Genomic DNA, 21,031 nt, shown 5'->3' with positions numbered 1-21,031 from the left:
TCATTTGGACACCGAAGTTAAAAGAGACGCTTTCCATTCTGGGGGGGACGGGTACAGTGGGACTCAGCTTAGTTCAGTTGGCTCAGTTCTTGGGAGGAGAATAGGTTTTCTCATATCTGGATGCCCAAGGAAAGCCACAATCAGCCCTGCTGGTCAGAATTCCAACCTTCATGGGAATCGCCTGGCTGTGAGTCCGTCACCAAAGATGGCGTTGTCTGTGAGGACAGAAGGAACATGTTAGGCTCCTTTTGGAATTTCCCCCAACATCCTGCCATTTTCTGTATACAGGCAGAATTTTAGTACATTTGTTCTTAATTTTTTTAATTTAAATTTATTTATTTTAATTAGAGGCTAATTACTTTACAATATTGTATTGGTTTTGCCATACATCAACATGAATCCGCCACAGGTGTACACGTGTTCCCAATCCTGAACCCCCCAAAGCAGTCTGTCTTATTTCTTTCTCTTTTAGTTATCTGTGTACTGTGACAAAATTAAGAAGGAAAATTAATTGTCTCTCCCCCCAAATTATAAACACCTGTATGCTCTTTGTCTCCTTCTAGAAATATGTTTCCATTTAGAACAAAGAAATTTTTCTTTGACTTGAAGAGCTATAATTTCATTCTGTTATTATTTTGGGGAAAATACACATACATAAAACCCACAAGGAAAGCATTACCAAAATCTAATTATATTAGTAATCAAATCTACATGATTTATGTAAATGGCATTTCAGAGTTTGGGATAATGAGAAAGACTAGTATGCTGGTCTCCAAGTACTTGGGTGGACTTCCCTGGTCTTGCCTGCAGTCATCTGTGTGGGACACGTGAGGTTAGTTCAGGGAAAGTACCCGGACTGGCATTGCCATCTGATGTTGCAGACTTTCTGGCAGATATTGGCGCCCAAGTCATTTTTTATTGACGCCATTTGGATTTTCGTTCCTGTGGTTTTTGACCTTGCTTTTTATAATGCATACCAGTCTGTCCTTCTACACACTCAGCTTACATTTAAGCCACAACTTGTAGGAAGCTGTCTAGTGTTTTATAAAATCAGATTGCTCTCAGCCATTGGGCCTTTAAATGTATTTTTGGAACTTTATACCAGTTGACTAAGGCTGAGAACTAAATTTTGGACTTTTTTTTTTCCTTCTGAAGAGCTCATTCTGGTTTTGAAAAATTACCTTTTTTAAAAACTTAACATGACACTTACATAGTGACAGGAACCTTGGAATCAGATCTTTCAGGAAATAGAAGCATCATTTTGTGAGTTGTTTTTTGAATTTACAGCTCTCATAGATATGGAATGTTCACTTTCCTCAGAGACTGTACAAACTGAATAGAATCAGGAATAAATCTTCATTCCTTCTTCTTTGAAGGCTTATGAGGCAGGGGGAGATGCAGATGGGAGGGTTTTGTTCCCCTGTATAGAAAATGCTATTTCCCCAGTTAGAAAGTTCATTGTTGTCAGAGGTAACCTAGGTACCCCAGGGCAGGAAATGAGTAAAGTGTACTGCTGCTGCTGCTACTGCTGCTAAGTCGCTTCAGTCGTGTCTGACTCTGTGCGACCCCATAGACAGCGGCCCACCAGGCTCCCCCGTCCCTGGGATTCTCCAGGCAAGAACACTGGAGTGGGTTGCCATTTCCTTCTCCAATGCATGAAAGGGAAAAGTGAAAGTGAAGTCGCTCAGTCGTGTCCAACTCTTCGCGACCCCATGATCTGCAGCCTACCAGGCTCCTCCGTCCATGGGATTTTCCAGGCAAGTGTACTAGCAATGGAATATTATACAGAAGAATGAAACAAAGCTCAGTACAAGGGTACTTTTCAGTATACCTGTGGCGGATTCATTTTGATATTTGGCAAAACTAATACAGTTATGTAAAGTTTAAAAATAAAATAAAATTTAAAAAAAAAATAAAAAAAAAAGAAATGTAATGTTGAGTGGGAAAAGTAGAAAACAGAAGATGATTTAAGACTCAGTATCATTTAGTCAAAGCAGATACACATGAAACAACATTACAAAAGACAGATGTATATTTAACACATTAACAATAAATAGATGTCTCTGGGGGATTGTAATGGAAGGAGGGGAAATATAAGGAAACAAGAGCCTTGCACAGTGCCATGACAACAGTAAAGAGATATAACAGTAAATAACTAATCTTCTGTACATGAGCTCCAAAAATTTTCAAAGGAGTCTATTATAACTTTCTAATCATAAGTGCTAAAAACAGGGACTTCCCTGGTGGTCCAGTGGTCTTTGCCTTCCAATTCAGGAGTTACAGGTTTGATCCCTGGTTGAGGAACTAAGATCCCACATGCCTTGTGGCGAAAAAGAAAAAACAAAAACAGAAAACAGAAACAGTACTATAGCAAATTCAATAAAGGCTTTAAAAATAAAATGGTCCATATCAAAACAAAAATCTTAAAAAGTAAGTGCTAAGTATAACACAAATCAGTTATAATGCAAGTTATAACACGAGTAGTCATTCTCAATCTTGGTCAAACATTTCAGTCATCGTAGAAGAACCCGAGAGTCTTTTTTAAAAAGTCTTTTTTTTGTTGTTGTTGCTGCTCAGTTCAGTTCAGCTCAGTTCAATCGCTCAGTCATATCTGACTCTTTTGTTTGCAACTCCATGGACTGCAACACACCAGGCCTCCCTGTCCATCACCAACTCCCAGAGTTTACTCAGACTCATGTCCATTGAGTCAATGATGCCATCCAACCATCTCATCCTCTGTTATCCCCTTCTCCTCCTGCCTTCAATCTTTCCCAGCATCAGGGTCTTTTCAAATGAGTCAGTTCTTTGCATCAGGTGGCCAAAACATTGGAGTTTCAGCTTAAGCATCGGTCCTTCCAATGAGTATTCAGGACTTATTTCCTTTAGGATTGACTGGTTGGATCTCCTTTCTGTCTCCTTTCTGACTCTCAAGGGTCTTCTCCAGCACCACAGTTAAAAAGTGTCAATTCTTTGGTGCTCAGCTTTCTTTATAGTCCAACTCTCACATCCATACATGACTACTGGAAAAACGATAGCTTTGACTAGACAGACCTTTGTTGGCAAAGTAATGTCTTTGCTTTTTAATATGGTGCCTAGGTTGGTCATAACTTTTCTGCTGCTGCTGTACCATATCACCCAGCCATTGTTTAAAGATTTACATTTTTAACAAAGCTTTGACACTCATGATCTTATTCGCTCCCCACAGTAACTGTAAACCTAAAGGAGCTTGGGAAACTGGAATCAGCATTCAGTCCAATTGCTAGCTCTCCATAAATGCTTTTCCTAAAGCACCTTACACCCTCTTCCAATTAAGCAGTGGGCATCTGCTGCTTCTACCTTCTAGGTAGCCTGGGAATAAAGGAACAGCCGTATTTCTTCAGTTGCAATGTGACCATGGGAACAGATAGGACCCACTCCTCCCACTTTGACCTGTGGGAATGCTGATTTCTTGACTGTAATGCTTCTGATTTCATTGGACCAGGAGGGGACCTGGGTGCTGGTATGTGTTAAAGGTTCTCACATGGTTCTGTTTGTTATACAACCAGGGTTGAGAACCACTGAGTTGAGTTTCCTAAAGAAGAAAGAAAAAAATGTGTGGCAAGCGATCACATTGCCAAGGAAATCCCAAATGAATGCAATACTCAGACACTCCTGTTCTGCTGCTTTAGGGTATCAGCTCAATTCTGCTGAATGTGTGGATATCCGCTTGAAGAGGGTGGTTCCTGACCATTATTGCCATTACTACCCTGAAAATGTGAAACCAAAACCCAAACTGAAGGAATGTAGCATGGATCCTTGCCCATCAAGGTTTGTATCACTGCCCTTTGGTACATGTATACAATGGAATATTACTCTGCTATTAAAAGTAATGCAGTTGAGTCTGTTCTAATGAGGTGTATGAATCTGGAGTCTGTTATACAGACTGAAGTAAGTCAGAAGGAGAAAGACAGATATCATATATTAACACATATATATGAAATCTAGAAAGATGGTACTGATGAACCTATTTGTGGTGCAACAATGGAGACACAGACATAGAGAACAGACTTGTAGATGCAGTGAGGAAAGGAGAGGGTGGGATGAGTTGAGAGAGTGACATGAAAACATACATTACCATATGTAAAACAGACAGCTGGTGGGAATTTGCTGTATGACACAGGCTGATTCATGTTGATGGATGGCAGAAACCATCACAATTTTGTAAAGCAATTATTCTCCAATTAAAAATTTAAAAAAAGAAATCAACAGCAGCTGGGACTGATCCATCCTTATGAAGCAACACAGTTCCATTGCATGATCTTGAACGTACCCTGGTGGCAGGTACCTGCGAACCCATTTATAACCATGGTCAGGAGGCATTAGGCTCATCTGCTCACTCATCTGGTTCGTGCTTGTGGGCTCTGTGTCCATGTGCTGTGACCTTTCACTTTTTGTCATGAACCTCTCTGAGCATGTCTTGTGTATACAACATGAAAGGTCTCTTCATTTAAGTACATCTAGTCCACCTACCAGCTGTGAATATCGATAATTCACCATTTTAGCTTTTTAAACTGAGTTACTGATGACCACATTTAGACTTTTGAAGTGTTCACCTTAAACTCAGTATAAATAATGCATAGTGCAGGAAGTGCAGAGTTTGACTGCCAGAGTAGAAAAGCTATGCATAAACCATCCTGCTGCATAATTTAGTACCTGGTGACTTGGATTGCCAGAAGTTGGCAATCCAACTTCTGGATTGGGGAAGTTGGATTGGGGAAGTTTCTTGGCTTTGCTACAGGATCCTAAAATAACAGCACACTATCAAGTCCCAGAATCCCCCAGCTCTCTGCCAGCTGGCTGAGGCAGTGTGCAAGTGGAAAGGGAAGCGTGCTCAGTGGATTTCATTTCTCATCACGAAGCTGTGCATTTCCTGTAATCCCAGGTGTACACAATCACAAATAGAGGCCTTTTCAAAAGACAGAATCTGTTAAACAAAGTGATTTTCTAAAGATCCTGCTAATTAGACAGTGTGTTAATATCATGAATATATTTTATCACAATAATTTAAAAGGATAAAAGGGAATAAATAGATTTATCTAAATTAAGAGATGATGAACATATACTACTTTAATGAGTATACACTGCTAGCTTCACTTTCATATAGAATTGGGTAAGTTGTATATCAGAGATGTTCCTAAAAATTAAGGAGACGGTAGCAGAAGTGTGCAAGGGGAAAGGGAATTTGGGGGGAAATGGTTCAGAACAGTTGGCATATTAAGTGTCAATATAATTTGAAAGCGCTCTGTATTTTGTCATATGACATCTGTACTAGTCAAATGAGTAAATGTATGGAGTAGTAATTATATTCTCACGATTTCATTTCTAGCGATGGATTTAAAGAGATCATGCCCTATGACCACTTCCAGCCTCTCCCTCGGTGAGTTACATGTTTCCTTTTCCTTTCTGTAATATGCTCTAATCAGTTTTTAAGAAGCTTTAGTATCTGTGAAAGGTGAAAGTGAAGTCACTCAGTCGTGTCCAACTCTGCAACCCAATGGGCTGTAGCCTACCAGGCTCCTCAGTCCATGGGATTTTCCAGGCAAGAATACTGGAGTGCGTTGTTATTTCCTTCTCCAGGGGATCTTCCCGACCCAGGAATGGAACCTGGGTCTCCCACACTGCAAGTAGACTCTTTACTGTCTGAGCCACCGGCGAAGCCCATAGTATCTGTGGCAGTAGTCTTAAATGTTTGAGACTAGACCCTTTATATAGAGCTAAGGGAACAAAAACTTTAATTACATAATAATATTTTTCTAAGAATTAGATGGAATAGGTTGCCTCAAAGGTAATATTTGAGATGTCACTGGAGATGTCACTGGAGGTGTCAAGCATGCATTTATATCTAGGTATTGTAGAGGGGAACTTCCCTGGTGGCTCAGTCAGTAAAGAATCTGCCTGCAATGTGGAAGACCTGGGTTTGATCCCTGGGTTGGGAAGATCCCCTGGAGGAGGGCATGGCAACCCACTCCAGTATTCTTGCCTGGAGAATCCCCATGGACAGAGGAGCCTGGCGGGCTGCAGTCCATGGTGTTACAAAGAGTCAGACATGACTGAGTGACTAAGCACAGCACGTTGCAGAGGAAGCTAACACATTCCAGTTGATTAGATATTTGCATTCCCTTTTATACCTAGACATGTTAGGATGATTCTTTCTGACTTGGAGTTTGTATGATTCCCTGGTAATACTCTCCATTGGTGTTTTATACTTTAGAGTCAGATTGAAGATGCTTTCACACAACGGCCCTGTTGTTATAATACACTGGGGCAGGTGTGTTACTCCCATCTGACAATAACCTTTAGGACCAAGGAGTTAAGACAATACAGTGTGTATAGTAGTTAAGATTAAAGTCTTATGGCTGTACTTGTTGCAATCAACTTTGCAAACTTGAAGCAAGCAACAAATGAATAATGTGTTTTCACTTCTTTGCTTTTGAGCTGGGAACATAACCCTTGGACTGCATGTTCAGTGTCCTGTGGAGGCGGGATTCAGAGACGGACCTTTGTGTGTGTGGAGGAGTCCATGCACGGAGAGATACTTCAAGTGGAAGAATGGAAGTGCATGTATGCACCCAAACCCAAGGTGATGCAAACCTGCAATCTGTTCGACTGTCCCAAGTGGATTGCCATGGAGTGGTCTCAGGTAAGATTTGAGAACGTGCCACTTTTAATTCAGTCTCAGACTTTAATGATTATTTGCTCTGTGGTCAATACTGTACTGGGCAACATGGCGGATGCAGAAGTTGTATGTGAACATGGTTCCTACTCCTGAAGAGCTGAGAAGACAGTTGAAGGATGCTGTGAGGGAGAATGTTGGAGGCATCAGAGCAGGTAAGAATGATTGAGAACCAATCTGAAAGGAACAGGGATTGAAACAGAGTTATTTGGAAAGTCTTTGTTGCCCTTGTAGTGCTTAACCCATGTTTCAGATCCGCAGACTTTAACCATGCAGGAGCCTAGAGAAGGCATCACTGTGTGGTATGGCTAAGCCAGGATGGTGGAGTAAAGCATAAATCTGACACAGAATGACTGGAGGTTGAAAAGGCCCTAATTCATCTGGATTAAAGAGAGAACTCATGTTATTAAGAATTGGAAGATTAAGACAGAGATGCTAAAACTGACACTAGAAGTGTGTTCTTTTTAAAAATATTTATTTATTTTATTTGGCTACACCAGATCTTACTTGAGGCATGTGGGATCTTCGATCTTTCCTGTGGCATGCAGGCTCTTTTTAGTTGTGTCATGAGGAATTTTTAGTTGTGGCATATGGGATCTTGTTCCCTGACCAGGGATTGAAACTAGGCCTCCTGCATTGGGAGGGCTGAGTTCTAGCCACTGGACCACCAAGGGAGTCCCTAGAAGTGTATTCTTGATCTGGTGTTTACTATGAAGCTTCACTGTTTTTGTTGAAGAGAGTAAACGTGTTATATTTTAAGTAAATGAGGTAAGATAGACTGATGCTGGGAAAGCCCAGAGGCAGGCAGCCTATTTGGAAACTACTGAGATATCGTTGTTCAGTCACTCTGTCGTGTCTGACTCTTTGGCGCCCTGTGCACTGCAGCATCCCGGGCTCCCCTGTCCTTCACTATGTCCCGGTGTTTACTCAGACTCAAGTCCATTGAGTTGGTGATGCTGTCTAACCATTTCATCCCCTGTCGTCCCCTTCTCCTCTTGCCTTCAGTCTTTCCCAGCATCAGGGTCTTTTCCAATGAATCAGTTCTTTTACTCAGGTGGCTAAGAGCTTCAGCTTCAACATAAGTCCTTCAAATGAATATTCGGGGTTGATTTCCTTTAGGATTGACGTGGCTTGATATCCTTGCTGTCCAGGGGACTCTCAAGAGTCTTCTCTAGCACCACTGTTCGAAAGCATCAGTTCTTTGGTGCCCAGCCTAACTCACATCCGTACATGACTACTAGAAAAACCATAGCTTTGACTAGATGGACCTTTGTCAGCAAAGTAATGTTTCTGCTTTCTAATACAATGTCTAGGTTTGTTAAAGCTTTCCTTCCAAGGAGCGAGCATCTTTTAATTTCATGGCTGCTGTCACCATCCTTGGTGATTTTGGAGCCCAAGAAAATAAAATTTCTCACTACTCCCACTTTTTCCCCTTCTATTTGCCATGAAGTGATGGGACTGGATGCCATGATCTTAGTTTTTTGAATGTTGAGTTCCAAGCCAACTTCTTAACTCTCCTTTTTCATCCTTGTCAAGAGGCTTTTTAGTTCCTCCTCACTTTATGTCATTAGGGTGGTATCATCTGTGTATCTGAGGTTGTTGATATTTCTCCTGGCAATCTTGATTCCAGCTTGTGATTCATACAGCCCCAGCATTTGAAATGATGTACTCTGCATAGAAGTTAAGGAAGCAGGGTGACCATATACAACCTTGATGTACTCCTTTCCCAATTTTGAACCAGTCCATTGTTCCATGTCTGGTTCTAACTATTGCTTTTTGACCTACATACAGGTTTCTTAGGAGGCAGGTAAGGTGGTCTGGTATTCCCATCTCTTTAAGAATTTCTTGAAGATGGGTCTATGCTGCAAAAGGCCTCCATATCCTCTGAAACTCTTCTCTGACATTTTAAGAAACATCTGTGAACTTAGGAAAGAATCTTCAAGCTTTATGAAGCAGTAGTGAAGTCATTATTTTGACAGCAGGAGGCTCTGGGATGGAATTCCACTTGGCCTCTTAGGAACTACTTGACTTTGAGGAAGGTCCTTAGTTGGCGGGTTGTTGATTGGCTCATCTGTTAAATAGGAATGAAGCTGTTGACCTGCCAGTGTATCAGAACCCTTAGTGAGATCACGTCTGCAGAGCACTGTCTGTTCTGTGGCATGTGCCCAAGGCTTCTTGACTTCTCCCAGGGGTGGATCCAGGATTGGTGGGGCCTGAAGTTTAAACAATATGGAGGTGACTTTTTAACAATTTTATTTTGTTCAAGTATAGTTGATTTACAATGTTGTGTTAATTTCTGCTGCACAGCAAAGTGCTCAAGTTATACATATAGATACATTCTTGTTCATAGTCTTTTCCAGGATGATTTGTCACAGGACATTGAATATAGTTTCCTGTGCTATACAGCAGGACCTTGTTGTTGACCCATCCTATATGCAACAGTTTACATCTGCTAATCTCAGGCTTCCAGTCCATCCCTCCCCTACCAAGGAGGTGACTTTTTAAGAAAAAAGAATACAAAACACAAATATTGAGTATCTAAATAAATGTTTATTTAGAATAATGAAATTGTAAGAAATTACAAGTGTTTTAAAGCTGATGACCCTAATGTGACTCTGGACTTGAGTTAAGAATAATGTATCAGTATTGGTTTATCAGTTGTAACAAAGGTACCACAATAATGCAAGATATTAATATTGGGGGATGGCAACCCACTCCAGTACTCTTGCCTGGAGAATCCCATGGAGGGAGGAGCCTGGTAGGCTACAGTCCATGGGGGTGCAAAGAGTCAGACACGACTGAGCGACTTCACTTTCACTTTCACTGTGTGTAAGGGAGAGGGGGCATATGGGAACTCTTATACTAACTGGTCAGTTTTTCTCTTTTTTAATTATTTTATTTTATTTTTATTGCACTATAATCGCTGCTCAATTTTTCTGTAAACCTTAAGTAGTCCTAAAAACTAGTCTTGATTAAAAAAAAACAAACATGCATACATACATATATACTTACCAACATAATGTACATATACTGCAAAGATATCCTGGATATTCATGACTTGAGAAAATTCCATTCATAGGCAAAAGTACCTTCTAAATCATAAACAAATTATTCAAGAAAAGAAATGCTGGCAACACAAAATTCACAAAATTTAGAGAAAATAACATAATGTTTTCATTCATTTTAACTGCATTATTACACCTGTAGTATTTTTTCCTACATTTTTGGCTGAATACTCTTAGAGAGGCTTTTCATATGATATTTCTGCAAGATAAGTTTCTATACACAGAATAGAAAGGTAATCCTGTAGCATGGTTGAGCAAAATTTGATATCTTTTTAATTAACTATTTCAAAAGGTTTCTTTTGTCTTCACAGATTGTTTTGGATGATGTTGTGTAAATTTTTAATCAAGTTTGAGAAAAACCTATATTAAGTTTCTTTCATATTTGTATAGAAAGATTTTAGGGCATTTCAATATTTCTTGTGCTGTGACCTCACCTGAAATACTTTTCAAAGTGAGAATTAGAAGTAATCTTGCAAGGGAGGGGCCCTGAAGCATAAGAATCATGGGAAATTAGCCTCCACCCTGTTCCTTATGTAATGTTTATCTGATGATCTTCTGTGTTTAATATTCGTGTAGAATTTCATTGGCTTCTCTTTTCATCTCTGAAGTGCACAGTGACTTGTGGCCGAGGGTTACGTTATCGAGTTGTGCTGTGCATCAACCACCGTGGGCAGCACGTTGGCGGCTGTAACCCACAACTGAAGTTACACATCAAAGAAGAATGTATCATTCCCATTCCCTGTTATAAACCAAAAGGTAAATTTGTGGTGCATTTTAAAGTGAAATCAGGTGGTGCTTTCCAGCTCTCTTACTAATACTGCAGCATTTGCATTTAAACATACTAACTTTCTTACAAAAACTGTTCACTGACAGATTGACCTGTCCACCTAGATAAAGAAGTTAAACCTATGTCATTAATTGATCTTGAAGAGAAACTTAGATCTTGTTGATTCAGTACAGTAAGTCCCCTACATACGAACGAGTTCCATTCTGAGAGCTGATTCATAAATCCAATTTGTTTGTAAGTCCAACAAAGTTAGCCTAGGTACCCAACTAACACAATTAGTTATATAGTAGTGTACTGTAATAGGTTTATCATGCTTTTCACACAAACAATACATTTTAAAAAAATAAATAAAGGAAACACTTTTTTTTTAATTGGAGGCTAATTACTTTAGAATATTGTATTGGTTTTACCATACATTGACATGAATCTGCACGGGTGTACATGTGTTCCCCATCCTGAACCCCCCTCCCACCTCTCTCCCCATCCCATCCAGTCATCAAGACAGTATGGTACTGGCACAAAGGAAACACTTTTAATCTTACAGTAAGTACCTTAAGAAGTACAGTAGTATAGAACATGGGCTGGCATCAATTGAACAGGCAAGAAGAGTTACTGACTGGAGGAGGGAGAGGGGGTGGGAGATGGTCAAGCTGAAGGATTGTTGGCAATAGGATACGGAAGACAGGCTGCAGTGTCACTCATGCCTGAGGTTTATGGCACAAGTTCTGGTTCCATGCTAAACCAGGTGCACATTCACATCTTTGGAAGTTCACATCTTGAAGGGTCGTATGTAGGAGACTACTGTATAGGTACAGTGGCTCCTGTCTGTGTAGGCTTATATTAACATTTCTTAGTGGATATAACACATGGACCACAGCCTTGTCTAACTCAATGAAACTATGAGCCATACCATATAGGGCCACCCAAGATGGACGGGTCATGGTGGAGAGTTCTGACAAAGCGTGGTCCACTGGAGAAGGGAATGGCAAACCACTTCAATATTCTTGGCTTGAGAACCCCATGAACAGTATGAAAAGGCAAAAAGATAGGACACTGAAAGATGAACTCCCCAGGTCAGTAGGTACCCAATATGCTACTGGAGATCAGATGAGATTAGATGAGAAATACCTCCAGAAAGAAGTGGACATAAAATTACATGATGCAGTGCCTGCTTTGAAGAAAAAGGAGGAGGAAGATGAAGAGAGAGAGGAATAGGAAGATTCCTACCTGCCTTCCACCAGAGTGGAAGGAACAGCGTCCTCTTCATCATACGTCCTATCGTCTACCATGAACAAAGAAAACTTTCTAGACTGAAAGTCTAGATTTACAGACTAAATCTCCAGTCTAGATTTATAGATGCACTCAGAAATTTTTGTGTGGTTCCATTTGTTCCACATGAATTAGCAGACATGGGTAGCATCCATGGGTGAACGAACCTTGGCACCACCTCTTGGGTATGTATGTGTTCCCCTCTAGACAGGATTATTTCCATACACGCACTTTAGTAAGGTATTACCAATCCTTGTGACAAGTATTTCCTTTTGGAAATGGAAAAAGAATTACTCCCAAGTGTTAGTGCCAAGGAACCGTCCTTATTAGCCCATTAGAGAGGATGGTAAGATTCTTCTTCATGATTTCTGGGTGCATTCTTCATACAAATAGCCTCATAAGCAACTAATTCTTCATTTCTTTCATGATGTCTGTCTTCTGGAAAAATCACTGGTTTCCATGCAAGGTACAAATACTGATTATATAACTTCTTCAGGGAAGTCTTTTCTCCTCCTTTCTGCAGTCAGTGGTACTTTTATAGCCACTTTCTTAGTGTCTGTGATTTCTCCAAAGCAGTCCAAAATTATTTCCCTTCTCACTTCATAATTAGATGCTTTCTTCACATCTTAGGAAGCTTCAAAGGACAGAGAAGGGCACCAGCTTGCTCCTGCAGGCCAATTGGTAATCATCTCTCTTAACAACTACAACTTTTTAAAGTTTGAGTAAACCATAGCACAGATTTTCCTCCTCGCAATTTTCTAAGCCTTCTATGTTATTTGCTTGTCTCTATTAATTTCTTCACTCAGTGGGCAAAAACTGTGTGGCAAAAGAAAGCAAACTGATCTGGTTGAAATCAGAGCTTTAATATGCAAACAACAGAGACTGGTACTGATAAAAGGTGTTTTTATGCTAACTTGGAGAATGTATTCAACTGTGTCATGGGATTGTTTGGTTGCATTCTGATAATGTGTTAATTTAAAAAATACATGACAGAAATTTTTGCTTCTGTCCAGAAGCCACTTCATGCACTGTTCATTTGAAAAAAAAAATTGATGAAATCTCCAGTAAATAACAATCACATGGCCAACTCTTGAATGATTAACAGTAATTAAGCCTGTTGTTTATGTTCCTTTTTCCTTAGAAAAAAGCCCAGTGGAAGCTAAATTACCTTGGCTGAAACAAGCTCAAGAACTAGAAGAGACCAGAATAGCAACAGAAGAACCAACGTGAGTCCAGGACCTTTTATGGGAGTATTCAGGGCCTAGCCAGTTAACATGATATATGTCATTTTTGTACTCATTGGAGTACAATGATATGTTTCAAATCCAAATGACCTGGATTTGCAGACTCTAGAGAGCCTGAACTGGCTAGAATTCTCCTCTATTGCACAATTCAGCAGTCTTACTTTGGCAGCATCTACGAGAAGCACAGAAAAGAACAGTGCCTTTTAACTCAAAGCAGACTCAGTATTCTGTTATAGTTACCAGATTGGGGGTAATATCTAGATCTAGATTAACACATATGATTTGACCAAAGACCATCACAGTGTTAACCAAATAAAGTGATCATTCCATGGATAAGACATGGCCACTGTTTATCAAACTAGTTAAGCTGAAATGTAACATGATGGCCTGAGTGATTGTCAGGAGAACTCCCAGAGCTGCTGTGGTATGGGGCATGGAAGAACATGGCGCCAGGAGTCTTGGAGCCTAGAACCACCACTTGTAACCATGTGACCGTAAACAAGTCTTTCATTTTTCTGTGTCTCATTTTCCTTACTTATAAAATGAGAAGGCCAGGCTTAATCTCCAGAGAGATCAAAAATCCAATGACTTCTGTCCACATGGGATTTGGCAAGTTTGGGCTGTCATGGTATCCATGGAGATATAGTATCAAGAGCATGTCAAGAAACATTCTGGACGTGAAGGTATGGACACCTAAAGAGAGCAAGGAATCAAAGACGTTGAATCTCACCCAGGAATCTAGAAGCAAAACAGCATCAGTGATAGACTTGAGGAATTAGACAGGACAGCTGATTCCACATCAGATATGTGAGGCCTGCAGTGCTGACAGGCTGTCACAGGGAGAACAATTCACAGGGGGTCAGAGGAAAGTGGATCTCAGAGGCTGGGTGGCCAGTCTCTCTCTTCAACACCTTCGGCAAGGGCACAGTTCACTGCATTGAGAGCTCTCTCTTGGATTGAACAACGTGAGTTATTTGCAGTATTTTTTTCCTTTTGAGCCAAAATATAACCTCCTTCCAATTTCTGCTTTCTGGGGGAAAACACACACACACACACACACACACACACACATATCTATGCCTCATCCCACGTGACAAGTTTTCACAAATTTGCAGAAAACTGAATCCCTAGAGTACTATCTTTCCCAGGTTCATAATTCTTAGCCTTTTCAGCAGTTTTTGTGTATTGTTTTTAAGTCCCTTACCAACCCTGTTGCTCCTCTCAGAACAGGCTCTCATTCGTCAATGTCCCTTTTCACTGTGGTGCAACCCAGCAGTGAGCCCCATGAGCACATGGATTCCTTTTCTTTGAGAAGGCACCTTGCTTCCAGTGACCAAGGGGGCCAAGAGAACTGGCACATCACACTTATGACATGTGCAGAACATCTGGATGTGAACCCAGAAGACATTGTGAACACCATGAGGTGAATGACCCCAGAGTAACTGACTGAAGAGAGGAGTGTTTGGCTCATGATGGAAGTGTGGAGGTTTAGAGAAAAAGTGGAGTCAAAAGTCAATCTCGGGAACTGCCCTAGTGGTCCAGTGACTAAGACTCCAAGCTCCCAATGCAGGAGGCCCAGGTTTGATTCCTGGTTGGGGAACTAGATCCCACATACCACAACTGAGAGTTTGCATGCTGACACTAAAAATATCCTACCTGTCACAAGTAAGATTGAAGATTGAAGATCCCCCATGCTTCAATAAAGAGCCAGTGCAGCCAAATCAATAAATATTTTTTTAAAGTGGATCATGTGTTAAAAAAAAAAAAGTGGATCATGAAAGAGTAGGAGTCATCAACAGAGGAAGGAATAGATCCAAGGAAGGCTCACTGTTAGAAAGAGCAAGGGAGCAAAGCCTTAAAGAAGAGGTGCAGCAGGTAGTATTCAGACTTCACAGGAAACCAAGGAACAGCTTCGGGGACTGAGGAAAAGCTGTTTTGTTTGACAAAGTCTTCCTCAGTTAATTTAATTTTATTTTTTAAATTAATTATTTATTTTACTTTACAATATTGTATTGGTTTTTCCATACATTGACTTGAATCTGCCATGGGTGTACATGTGTTCCCCATCCTGAACTCCTCTCCCACCTCCCTCCCCATCCCATCCCTCTGGGTTATCCCAGTGCACCAGCCCTGAGCACCCGAGCACCCTGTATCATGCGTCAAAACTGGACTGGCGATTCATTTCACATATGATAATTTACATGTTTCAATGCCATTCTCCCATATCATCCTGCCCTCGCCTTCTCCCATAGAATCCAAAACACTGTTCTATACGTCTGTGTCTCTCTCTTTTTTTTTTTTTTAACTTTACAATATTGTATTGGTTTTGCCTTGTATCAAAATGAATCTGCCACAGGTATACATGTGTTCTCCATCCTGAACCCTCCTCCCTCCTCCCTCCCCATACCATCCCTCTGGGTCGTCCCAGTGCACCAGCCCCAAGCATTCAGTATCGTGCATCGAACCTGGACTGGCGACTCGTTTCATATATGATATTATAGATGTTTCAATGCCATTCTCCCAAATCATCCCACCCTCTCCCTCTCCCATAGAATCCAAAAGACTGTTTTTTTTTTTTTGTTTTTTTTTTTTTTAATTTTATTTTTTTTTATATTTTGATTTCTTTTTTTTTTTTTTTAATTTTATTTTATTTTATTTTTTTTTTTTTTATTTTTTTTTTTTTGCATTCATTATCTCATTTAATGTTCAAAGCTTTCTTATGGTAGATATACAATTCATATCTTTTTTTTTTTAATTTTATTTTATTTTTAAACTTTACATAACTGTATTAGATTTGCCAAATATCAAAATGAATCCGCCACAGGTATACATGTGTTCCCCATCCTGAACCCTCCTCCCTCCTCCCTCCCCATTCCATCCCTCTGGGTCGTCCCAGTGCACCAGCCCCAAGCATCCAGTATCGTGCATCGAACCTGGACTGGCAACTCATTTCATACATGATATTTTACATGTTTCAATGCCATTCTCCCAAATCTTCCCACCCTCTCCCTCTCCCACAGGGTCCATAAGACTGTTCTATACATCAGTGTCTCTTTTGCTGTCTCGTACACAGGGTTATTGTTACCATCTTTCTAAATTCCATATATATGCGTTAGTATACTGTATTGGTGTTTTTCTTTCTGGCTTACTTCATTCTGTATAATAGTCTCCAGTTTCATCCACCTCATTAGAACTAATTCAAATGTATTCTTTTTAATGGCTGAGTAATACTCCATTGTGTATATGTACCAGTGCTTTCTTATCCATTCATCTGCTGATGGACATCTAGGTGGCTTCCATGTCCTGGCTATTATAAACGGTGCTGCAATGAACATTGGGGTACACGTGTCTCTTTCCCTTCTGGTTTCCTCAGTGTGTATGCCCAGCAGTGGGATTGCTGGATCATAAGGCAGGTCTATTTCCAGTTTTTTAAGGAATCTCCACACTGTTCTCCATAGTGGCTGTACTAGTTTGCATTCCCACCAACAGTGTAAGAGGGTTCCCTTTTCTCCACACCCTCTCCAGCATTTATTGCTTGTAGACTTTTGGATCGCAGCCATTCTGACTGGCGTGAAGTGGTACCTCATTGTGGTTTTGATTTGCATTTCTCTGATAATGAGTGATGTTGAGCATCTTTTCATATGTTCGTTAGCCATCTGTATGTCTTCTTTGGAGAATTGTCTGTTTAGTTCTTTGGCCCATTTTTTGATTGGGTCATTTATTTTTCTGGAATTGAGCTGTAGGAGTTACATGTATATTTTTGAGATTAGTTGTTTGTCATTTGCTTCATTTGCTATTGTTTTCTCCCATTCTGAAGGCTGTCTTTTCACCTTGCTTATAGTTTCTTTTGTTGTGCAGAAGCTTTTAAGTTTAAATAGGTCCCATTTGTTTATTTTTGCTTTTATTTCCAATATTCTGGGAGGTGGGTCATAGAGGATCCTGCTGTGATGTATGTCGGAGAGTGTTTTGCCTATGTTCTCCTCTAGGAGTTTTATAGTTTCTGATCTTACATTTAGATCTTTAATCCATTTTGAGTTTATTTTTGTGTATGGTGTTAGAAAGTGTTCTAGTTTCATTCTTTTACAAGTGGTTGACCAGTTTCCCCAGCACCACTTGTTAAAGAGATTGTCTTTAATTCATTTTATATTCTTGCTCCTTTGTCAAAGATAAGGTGTCCATAGGTGCGTGGATTTATCTCTGGGCTTTCTATTTTGTTCCATTGATCTATATTTCTGTCTTTGTGCCAGTACCATACTGTCTTGATGACTGTGACTTTGTAGTAGAGCCTGAAGTCAGGCAGGTTGATTCCTCCCATTCCATTCTTTCTTAAGATTGCTTTGGCTATTCGAGGGTTTTTGTATTTCCATACAAATTGTGAAATTATTTGTTCTAGTTCTGTGAAGAATACTGTTGGTAGCTTGATAGGGATTGCATTGAATCTATAGATTGCTTTGGGTAGTATACTCATTTTCACTATATTGATTCTTCCAATCCATGAACATGGTATATTTCTCCATCTATTAGTGTCCTCTTTGATTTCTTTCACCAGTGTTTATAGTTTTCTATATATAGGTCTTTAGTTTCTTTAGGTAGATATATTCCTAAGTATTTTATTCTTTCCGTTGCAATGGTGAATGGAATTGTTTCCTTAATTTCTCTTTCTGTTTTCTCATTATTAGTGTATAGGAATGCAAGGGATTTCTGTGTGTTGATTTTATATCCTGAAACTTTACTATAGTCATTGATTAGTTCTAGTAATTTTCTGGTGGAGTCTTTAGGGTTTTCTATGTAGAGGATCATGTCATCTGCAAACAGTGAGAGTTTTACTTCTTCTTTTCCAATTTGGATTCCATTTATTTCTTTTTCTGCTCTGATTGCTGTGGCCAAAACTTCCAAAACTATGTTGAATAGTAATGGTGAAAGTGGGCACCCTTGTCTTGTTCCTGACTTTAGAGGAAATGCATTCAATTTTTCACCATTGAGGATAATGTTTGCTGTGGGTTTGTCATATATAGCTTTTATTATGTTGAGGTATGTTCCTTCTATTCCTGCTTTATGGAGAGTTTTTATCATAAATGGATGTTGAATTTTGTCAAAGGCTTTCTCTTCATCTATTGAGATAATCATATGGTTTTTATTTTTCAATTTGTTAATGTGGTGTATTACATTGATTGATTTGCGGATATTGAAGAATCCTTGCATCCCTGGGATAAAGCCCACTTGGTCATGGTGTATGATCTTTTTAATGTGTTGTTGGATTCTGATTGCTAGAATTTTGTTAAGGATTTTTGCATCTATGTTCATCAGTGATATTGGCCTGTAGTTTTCTTTTTTTGTGGGATCTTTGTCAGGTTTTGGTATTAGGGTGATGGTGGCCTCATAGAATGAGTTTGGAAGTTTACCATCCTCTGCAATTTTCTGGAAGAGTTTGAGCAGGATAGGTGTTAGCTCTTCTCTAAATTTTTGGTAGAATTCAGCTGTGAAGCCGTCTGGACCTGGGCTTTTGTTTGCTGGAAGATTTCTGATTACAGTTTCAATTTCCGTGCTTGTGATGGGTCTGTTAAGATTTTCTATTTCTTCCTGGTCGAGTTTTGGAAAGTTGTACTTTTCTAAGAATTTGTCCATTTCTTCCACGTTGTCCATTTTATTGGCATATAATTGCTGATAGTAGTCTCTTATGATCCTTTGTATTTCTGTGTTGTCTGTTGTGATCTCTCCATTTTCATTTCTAATTTTATTGATTTGATTTTTCTCCCTTTGTTTCTTGATGAGTCTGGCTAATGGTTTGTCAATTTTATTTATCCTTTCAAAGAACCAGCTTTTGGCTTTGTTGATTTTTGCTATGGTCTCTTTTGTTTCTTTTGCATTTATTTCTGCCCTAATTTTTAAGAGTTCTTTCCTTCTACTAACCCTGGGGTTCTTCATTTCTTCCTTTTCTAGTTGCTTTAGGTGTAGAGTTAGGTTATTTATTTGACTTTTTTCTTGTTTCTTGAAGTATGCCTGTATTGCTATGAACTTTCCCCTTAGGACTGCTTTTACCGTGTCCCATAGGTTTTGGGTTGTTGTGTTTTCATTTTCATTCATTTCTATGCAAATTTTGATTTCTTTTTTGATTTCTTCTGTGATTTGTTGGTTATTCAGCAGTGTGTTGTTCAGCCTCCATATGTTGGAATTTTTAATAGTATTTCTCCTATAATTGAGTTCTAATCTTACTGCATTGTGGTCAGAAAAGATGCTTGGAATGATTTCAGTTTTTTTGAATTTACCAAAGCTAGATTTATGGCCCAGGATGTGATCTATCCTGGAGAAGGTTCTGTGTGCGCTTGAGAAAAAGGTGATATTCATTGTTTTGGGATGAAATGTCCTATAGGTATCAGTTAGGTCTAACTGGTCTATTGTATCGTTTATAGTTTGTGTTTCCTTGTTAATTTTATGTTTAGTTGATCTATCCATAGGTGTGAGTGGGGTATTAAAGTCTCCCACTATTATTGTGTTATTGTTAATTTCTCCTTTCATACGTGTTAGCATTTGTCTTACATATTGCGGTGCTCCTATGTTGGGTGCATATATATTTATAATTGTTATATCTTCTTCTTGGATTGATCCTTTGATCATTATGTGTAGTGACCTTCTTTGTCTCTTTTCACAGCCTTTGTTTTAAAGTCTGTTTTATCTGATATGAGTATTGCTACTCCTGCTTTCTTTTGGTCTCTATTTGCATGGAAAATCTTTTTCCAGCCCTTCACTTTCAGTCTGTATGTGTCCCCTGTTTTGAGGTGGGTCTCTTGTAGACAACATATGTAGGGGTCTTGTTTTTGTATCCATTCAGCCAGTCTTTGTCTTTTAGTTGGGGCATTCAACCTATTTACATTTAAGGTAATTATTGATAAGTATGATCCTGTTGCCATTTACTCTGTTCTTTTGGGCTCGAATTTATACACCCTTTTTGTGTTTCCTGTCTAGAGAATATCCTTTAGTATTTGTTGGAGAGCTGGTTTGGTGGTGCAGAATTCTCTCAGCTTTTGCTTGTCTGTAAAGCTTTTGATTTCTCCTTCGTATTTGAATGAGATCCTTGCTGGGTACAATAATCTGGGCTGTAGGTTATTTTCTTTCATCACTTTAAGTATGTCTTGCCATTCCATCCTTGCTTGAAGAGTTTCTATTGAAAGATCAGCTGTTATCCTTATGGGAATTCCCTTGTGTGTTATTTGTTGTTTTTCTCTTGCTGCTTTTAATATTTGTTCTTTGTGTTTGATCTTTGTTAATTTGATTAATATGTGTCTTGGGGTGTTTCGCCTTGGGTTTATCCTGTTTGGGACTCTCTGAGTTTCTTGGACTTGGGTGGTTATTTCCTTCCCCATTTTAGGGAAGTTTTCAACTATTATCTCCTCAAGTATTTTCTCATGGTCTTTCTTTTTGTCTTCTTCTTCTGGGACTCCTATGATTCGAATGTTGTAGCATTTAATATTGTCCTGGAGGTCTCTGAGATTGTCCTCATTTCTTTTAATTCGTTTTTCTTTTTTCCTCTCTGATTCATTTATTTCTACCATTCTGTCTTCTAATTCACTAATCCTATCTTCTGCCTCTGTTATTCTACTATTTGTTGCCTCCAGAGTGTTTTTGATCTCACTTATTGCATTATTCATTATATATTGACTCTTTTTTATTTCTTCTAGGTCCTTGTTAAACCTTTCTTGCATCTTCTCAATCCTTGCCTCCAGGCTATTTATCTGTGATTCCATTTTGATTTCAAGATTTTGGATCAATTTCACTATCATTATTCGGAATTCTTTATCAGGTAGATTCCCTATCTCTTCCTCTTTTGTTTGGTTTGGTGGGCTTTTATCCTGTTCCTTTACCTGCTGGGTATTCCTCTGTCTCTTCATCTTGTTTATATTGCTGAGTTTGGGGTGTCCTTTCTGTATTCTGGCAGTTTGTGGAGTTCTCTTTATTG

The 21,031-nt window shown here is 39.3% G+C and overlaps 1 protein-coding gene across 10 annotated transcripts in view; it reads left to right on the top strand.

Annotated features, from left to right (window-relative positions):
• Positions 1 to 21,031, top strand: part of ADAMTSL3 (ADAMTS like 3) — a 378,195-nt gene that overhangs the window by 215,368 nt on the left and 141,796 nt on the right. For all 10 annotated transcript variants that reach the window (XR_008705347.1, XR_008705348.1, XM_055555931.1 and 7 more), the window contains 5 exons: positions 3,669 to 3,807; positions 5,366 to 5,416; positions 6,475 to 6,679; positions 10,386 to 10,533; positions 12,975 to 13,059. Coding sequence is in view for 8 of the 10 variants with exons in the window: in XM_055555931.1 (XP_055411906.1) it covers positions 3,669 to 3,807; positions 5,366 to 5,416; positions 6,475 to 6,679; positions 10,386 to 10,533; positions 12,975 to 13,059 (628 nt within the window). In the remaining 2 variants the exon portion in view is untranslated. The remainder of the gene's footprint in view (positions 1 to 3,668; positions 3,808 to 5,365; positions 5,417 to 6,474; positions 6,680 to 10,385; positions 10,534 to 12,974; positions 13,060 to 21,031) is intronic.

The sequence above is a fragment of the Bubalus kerabau genome, chromosome 19, assembly GCF_029407905.1.
Source record: "Bubalus kerabau isolate K-KA32 ecotype Philippines breed swamp buffalo chromosome 19, PCC_UOA_SB_1v2, whole genome shotgun sequence".
NCBI classification, from domain to species: Eukaryota; Metazoa; Chordata; class Mammalia; order Artiodactyla; family Bovidae; genus Bubalus; species Bubalus kerabau.
Note: the sequence above shows the minus strand (reverse complement) of the source record. Positions and strands in the feature narration are given on the sequence as shown.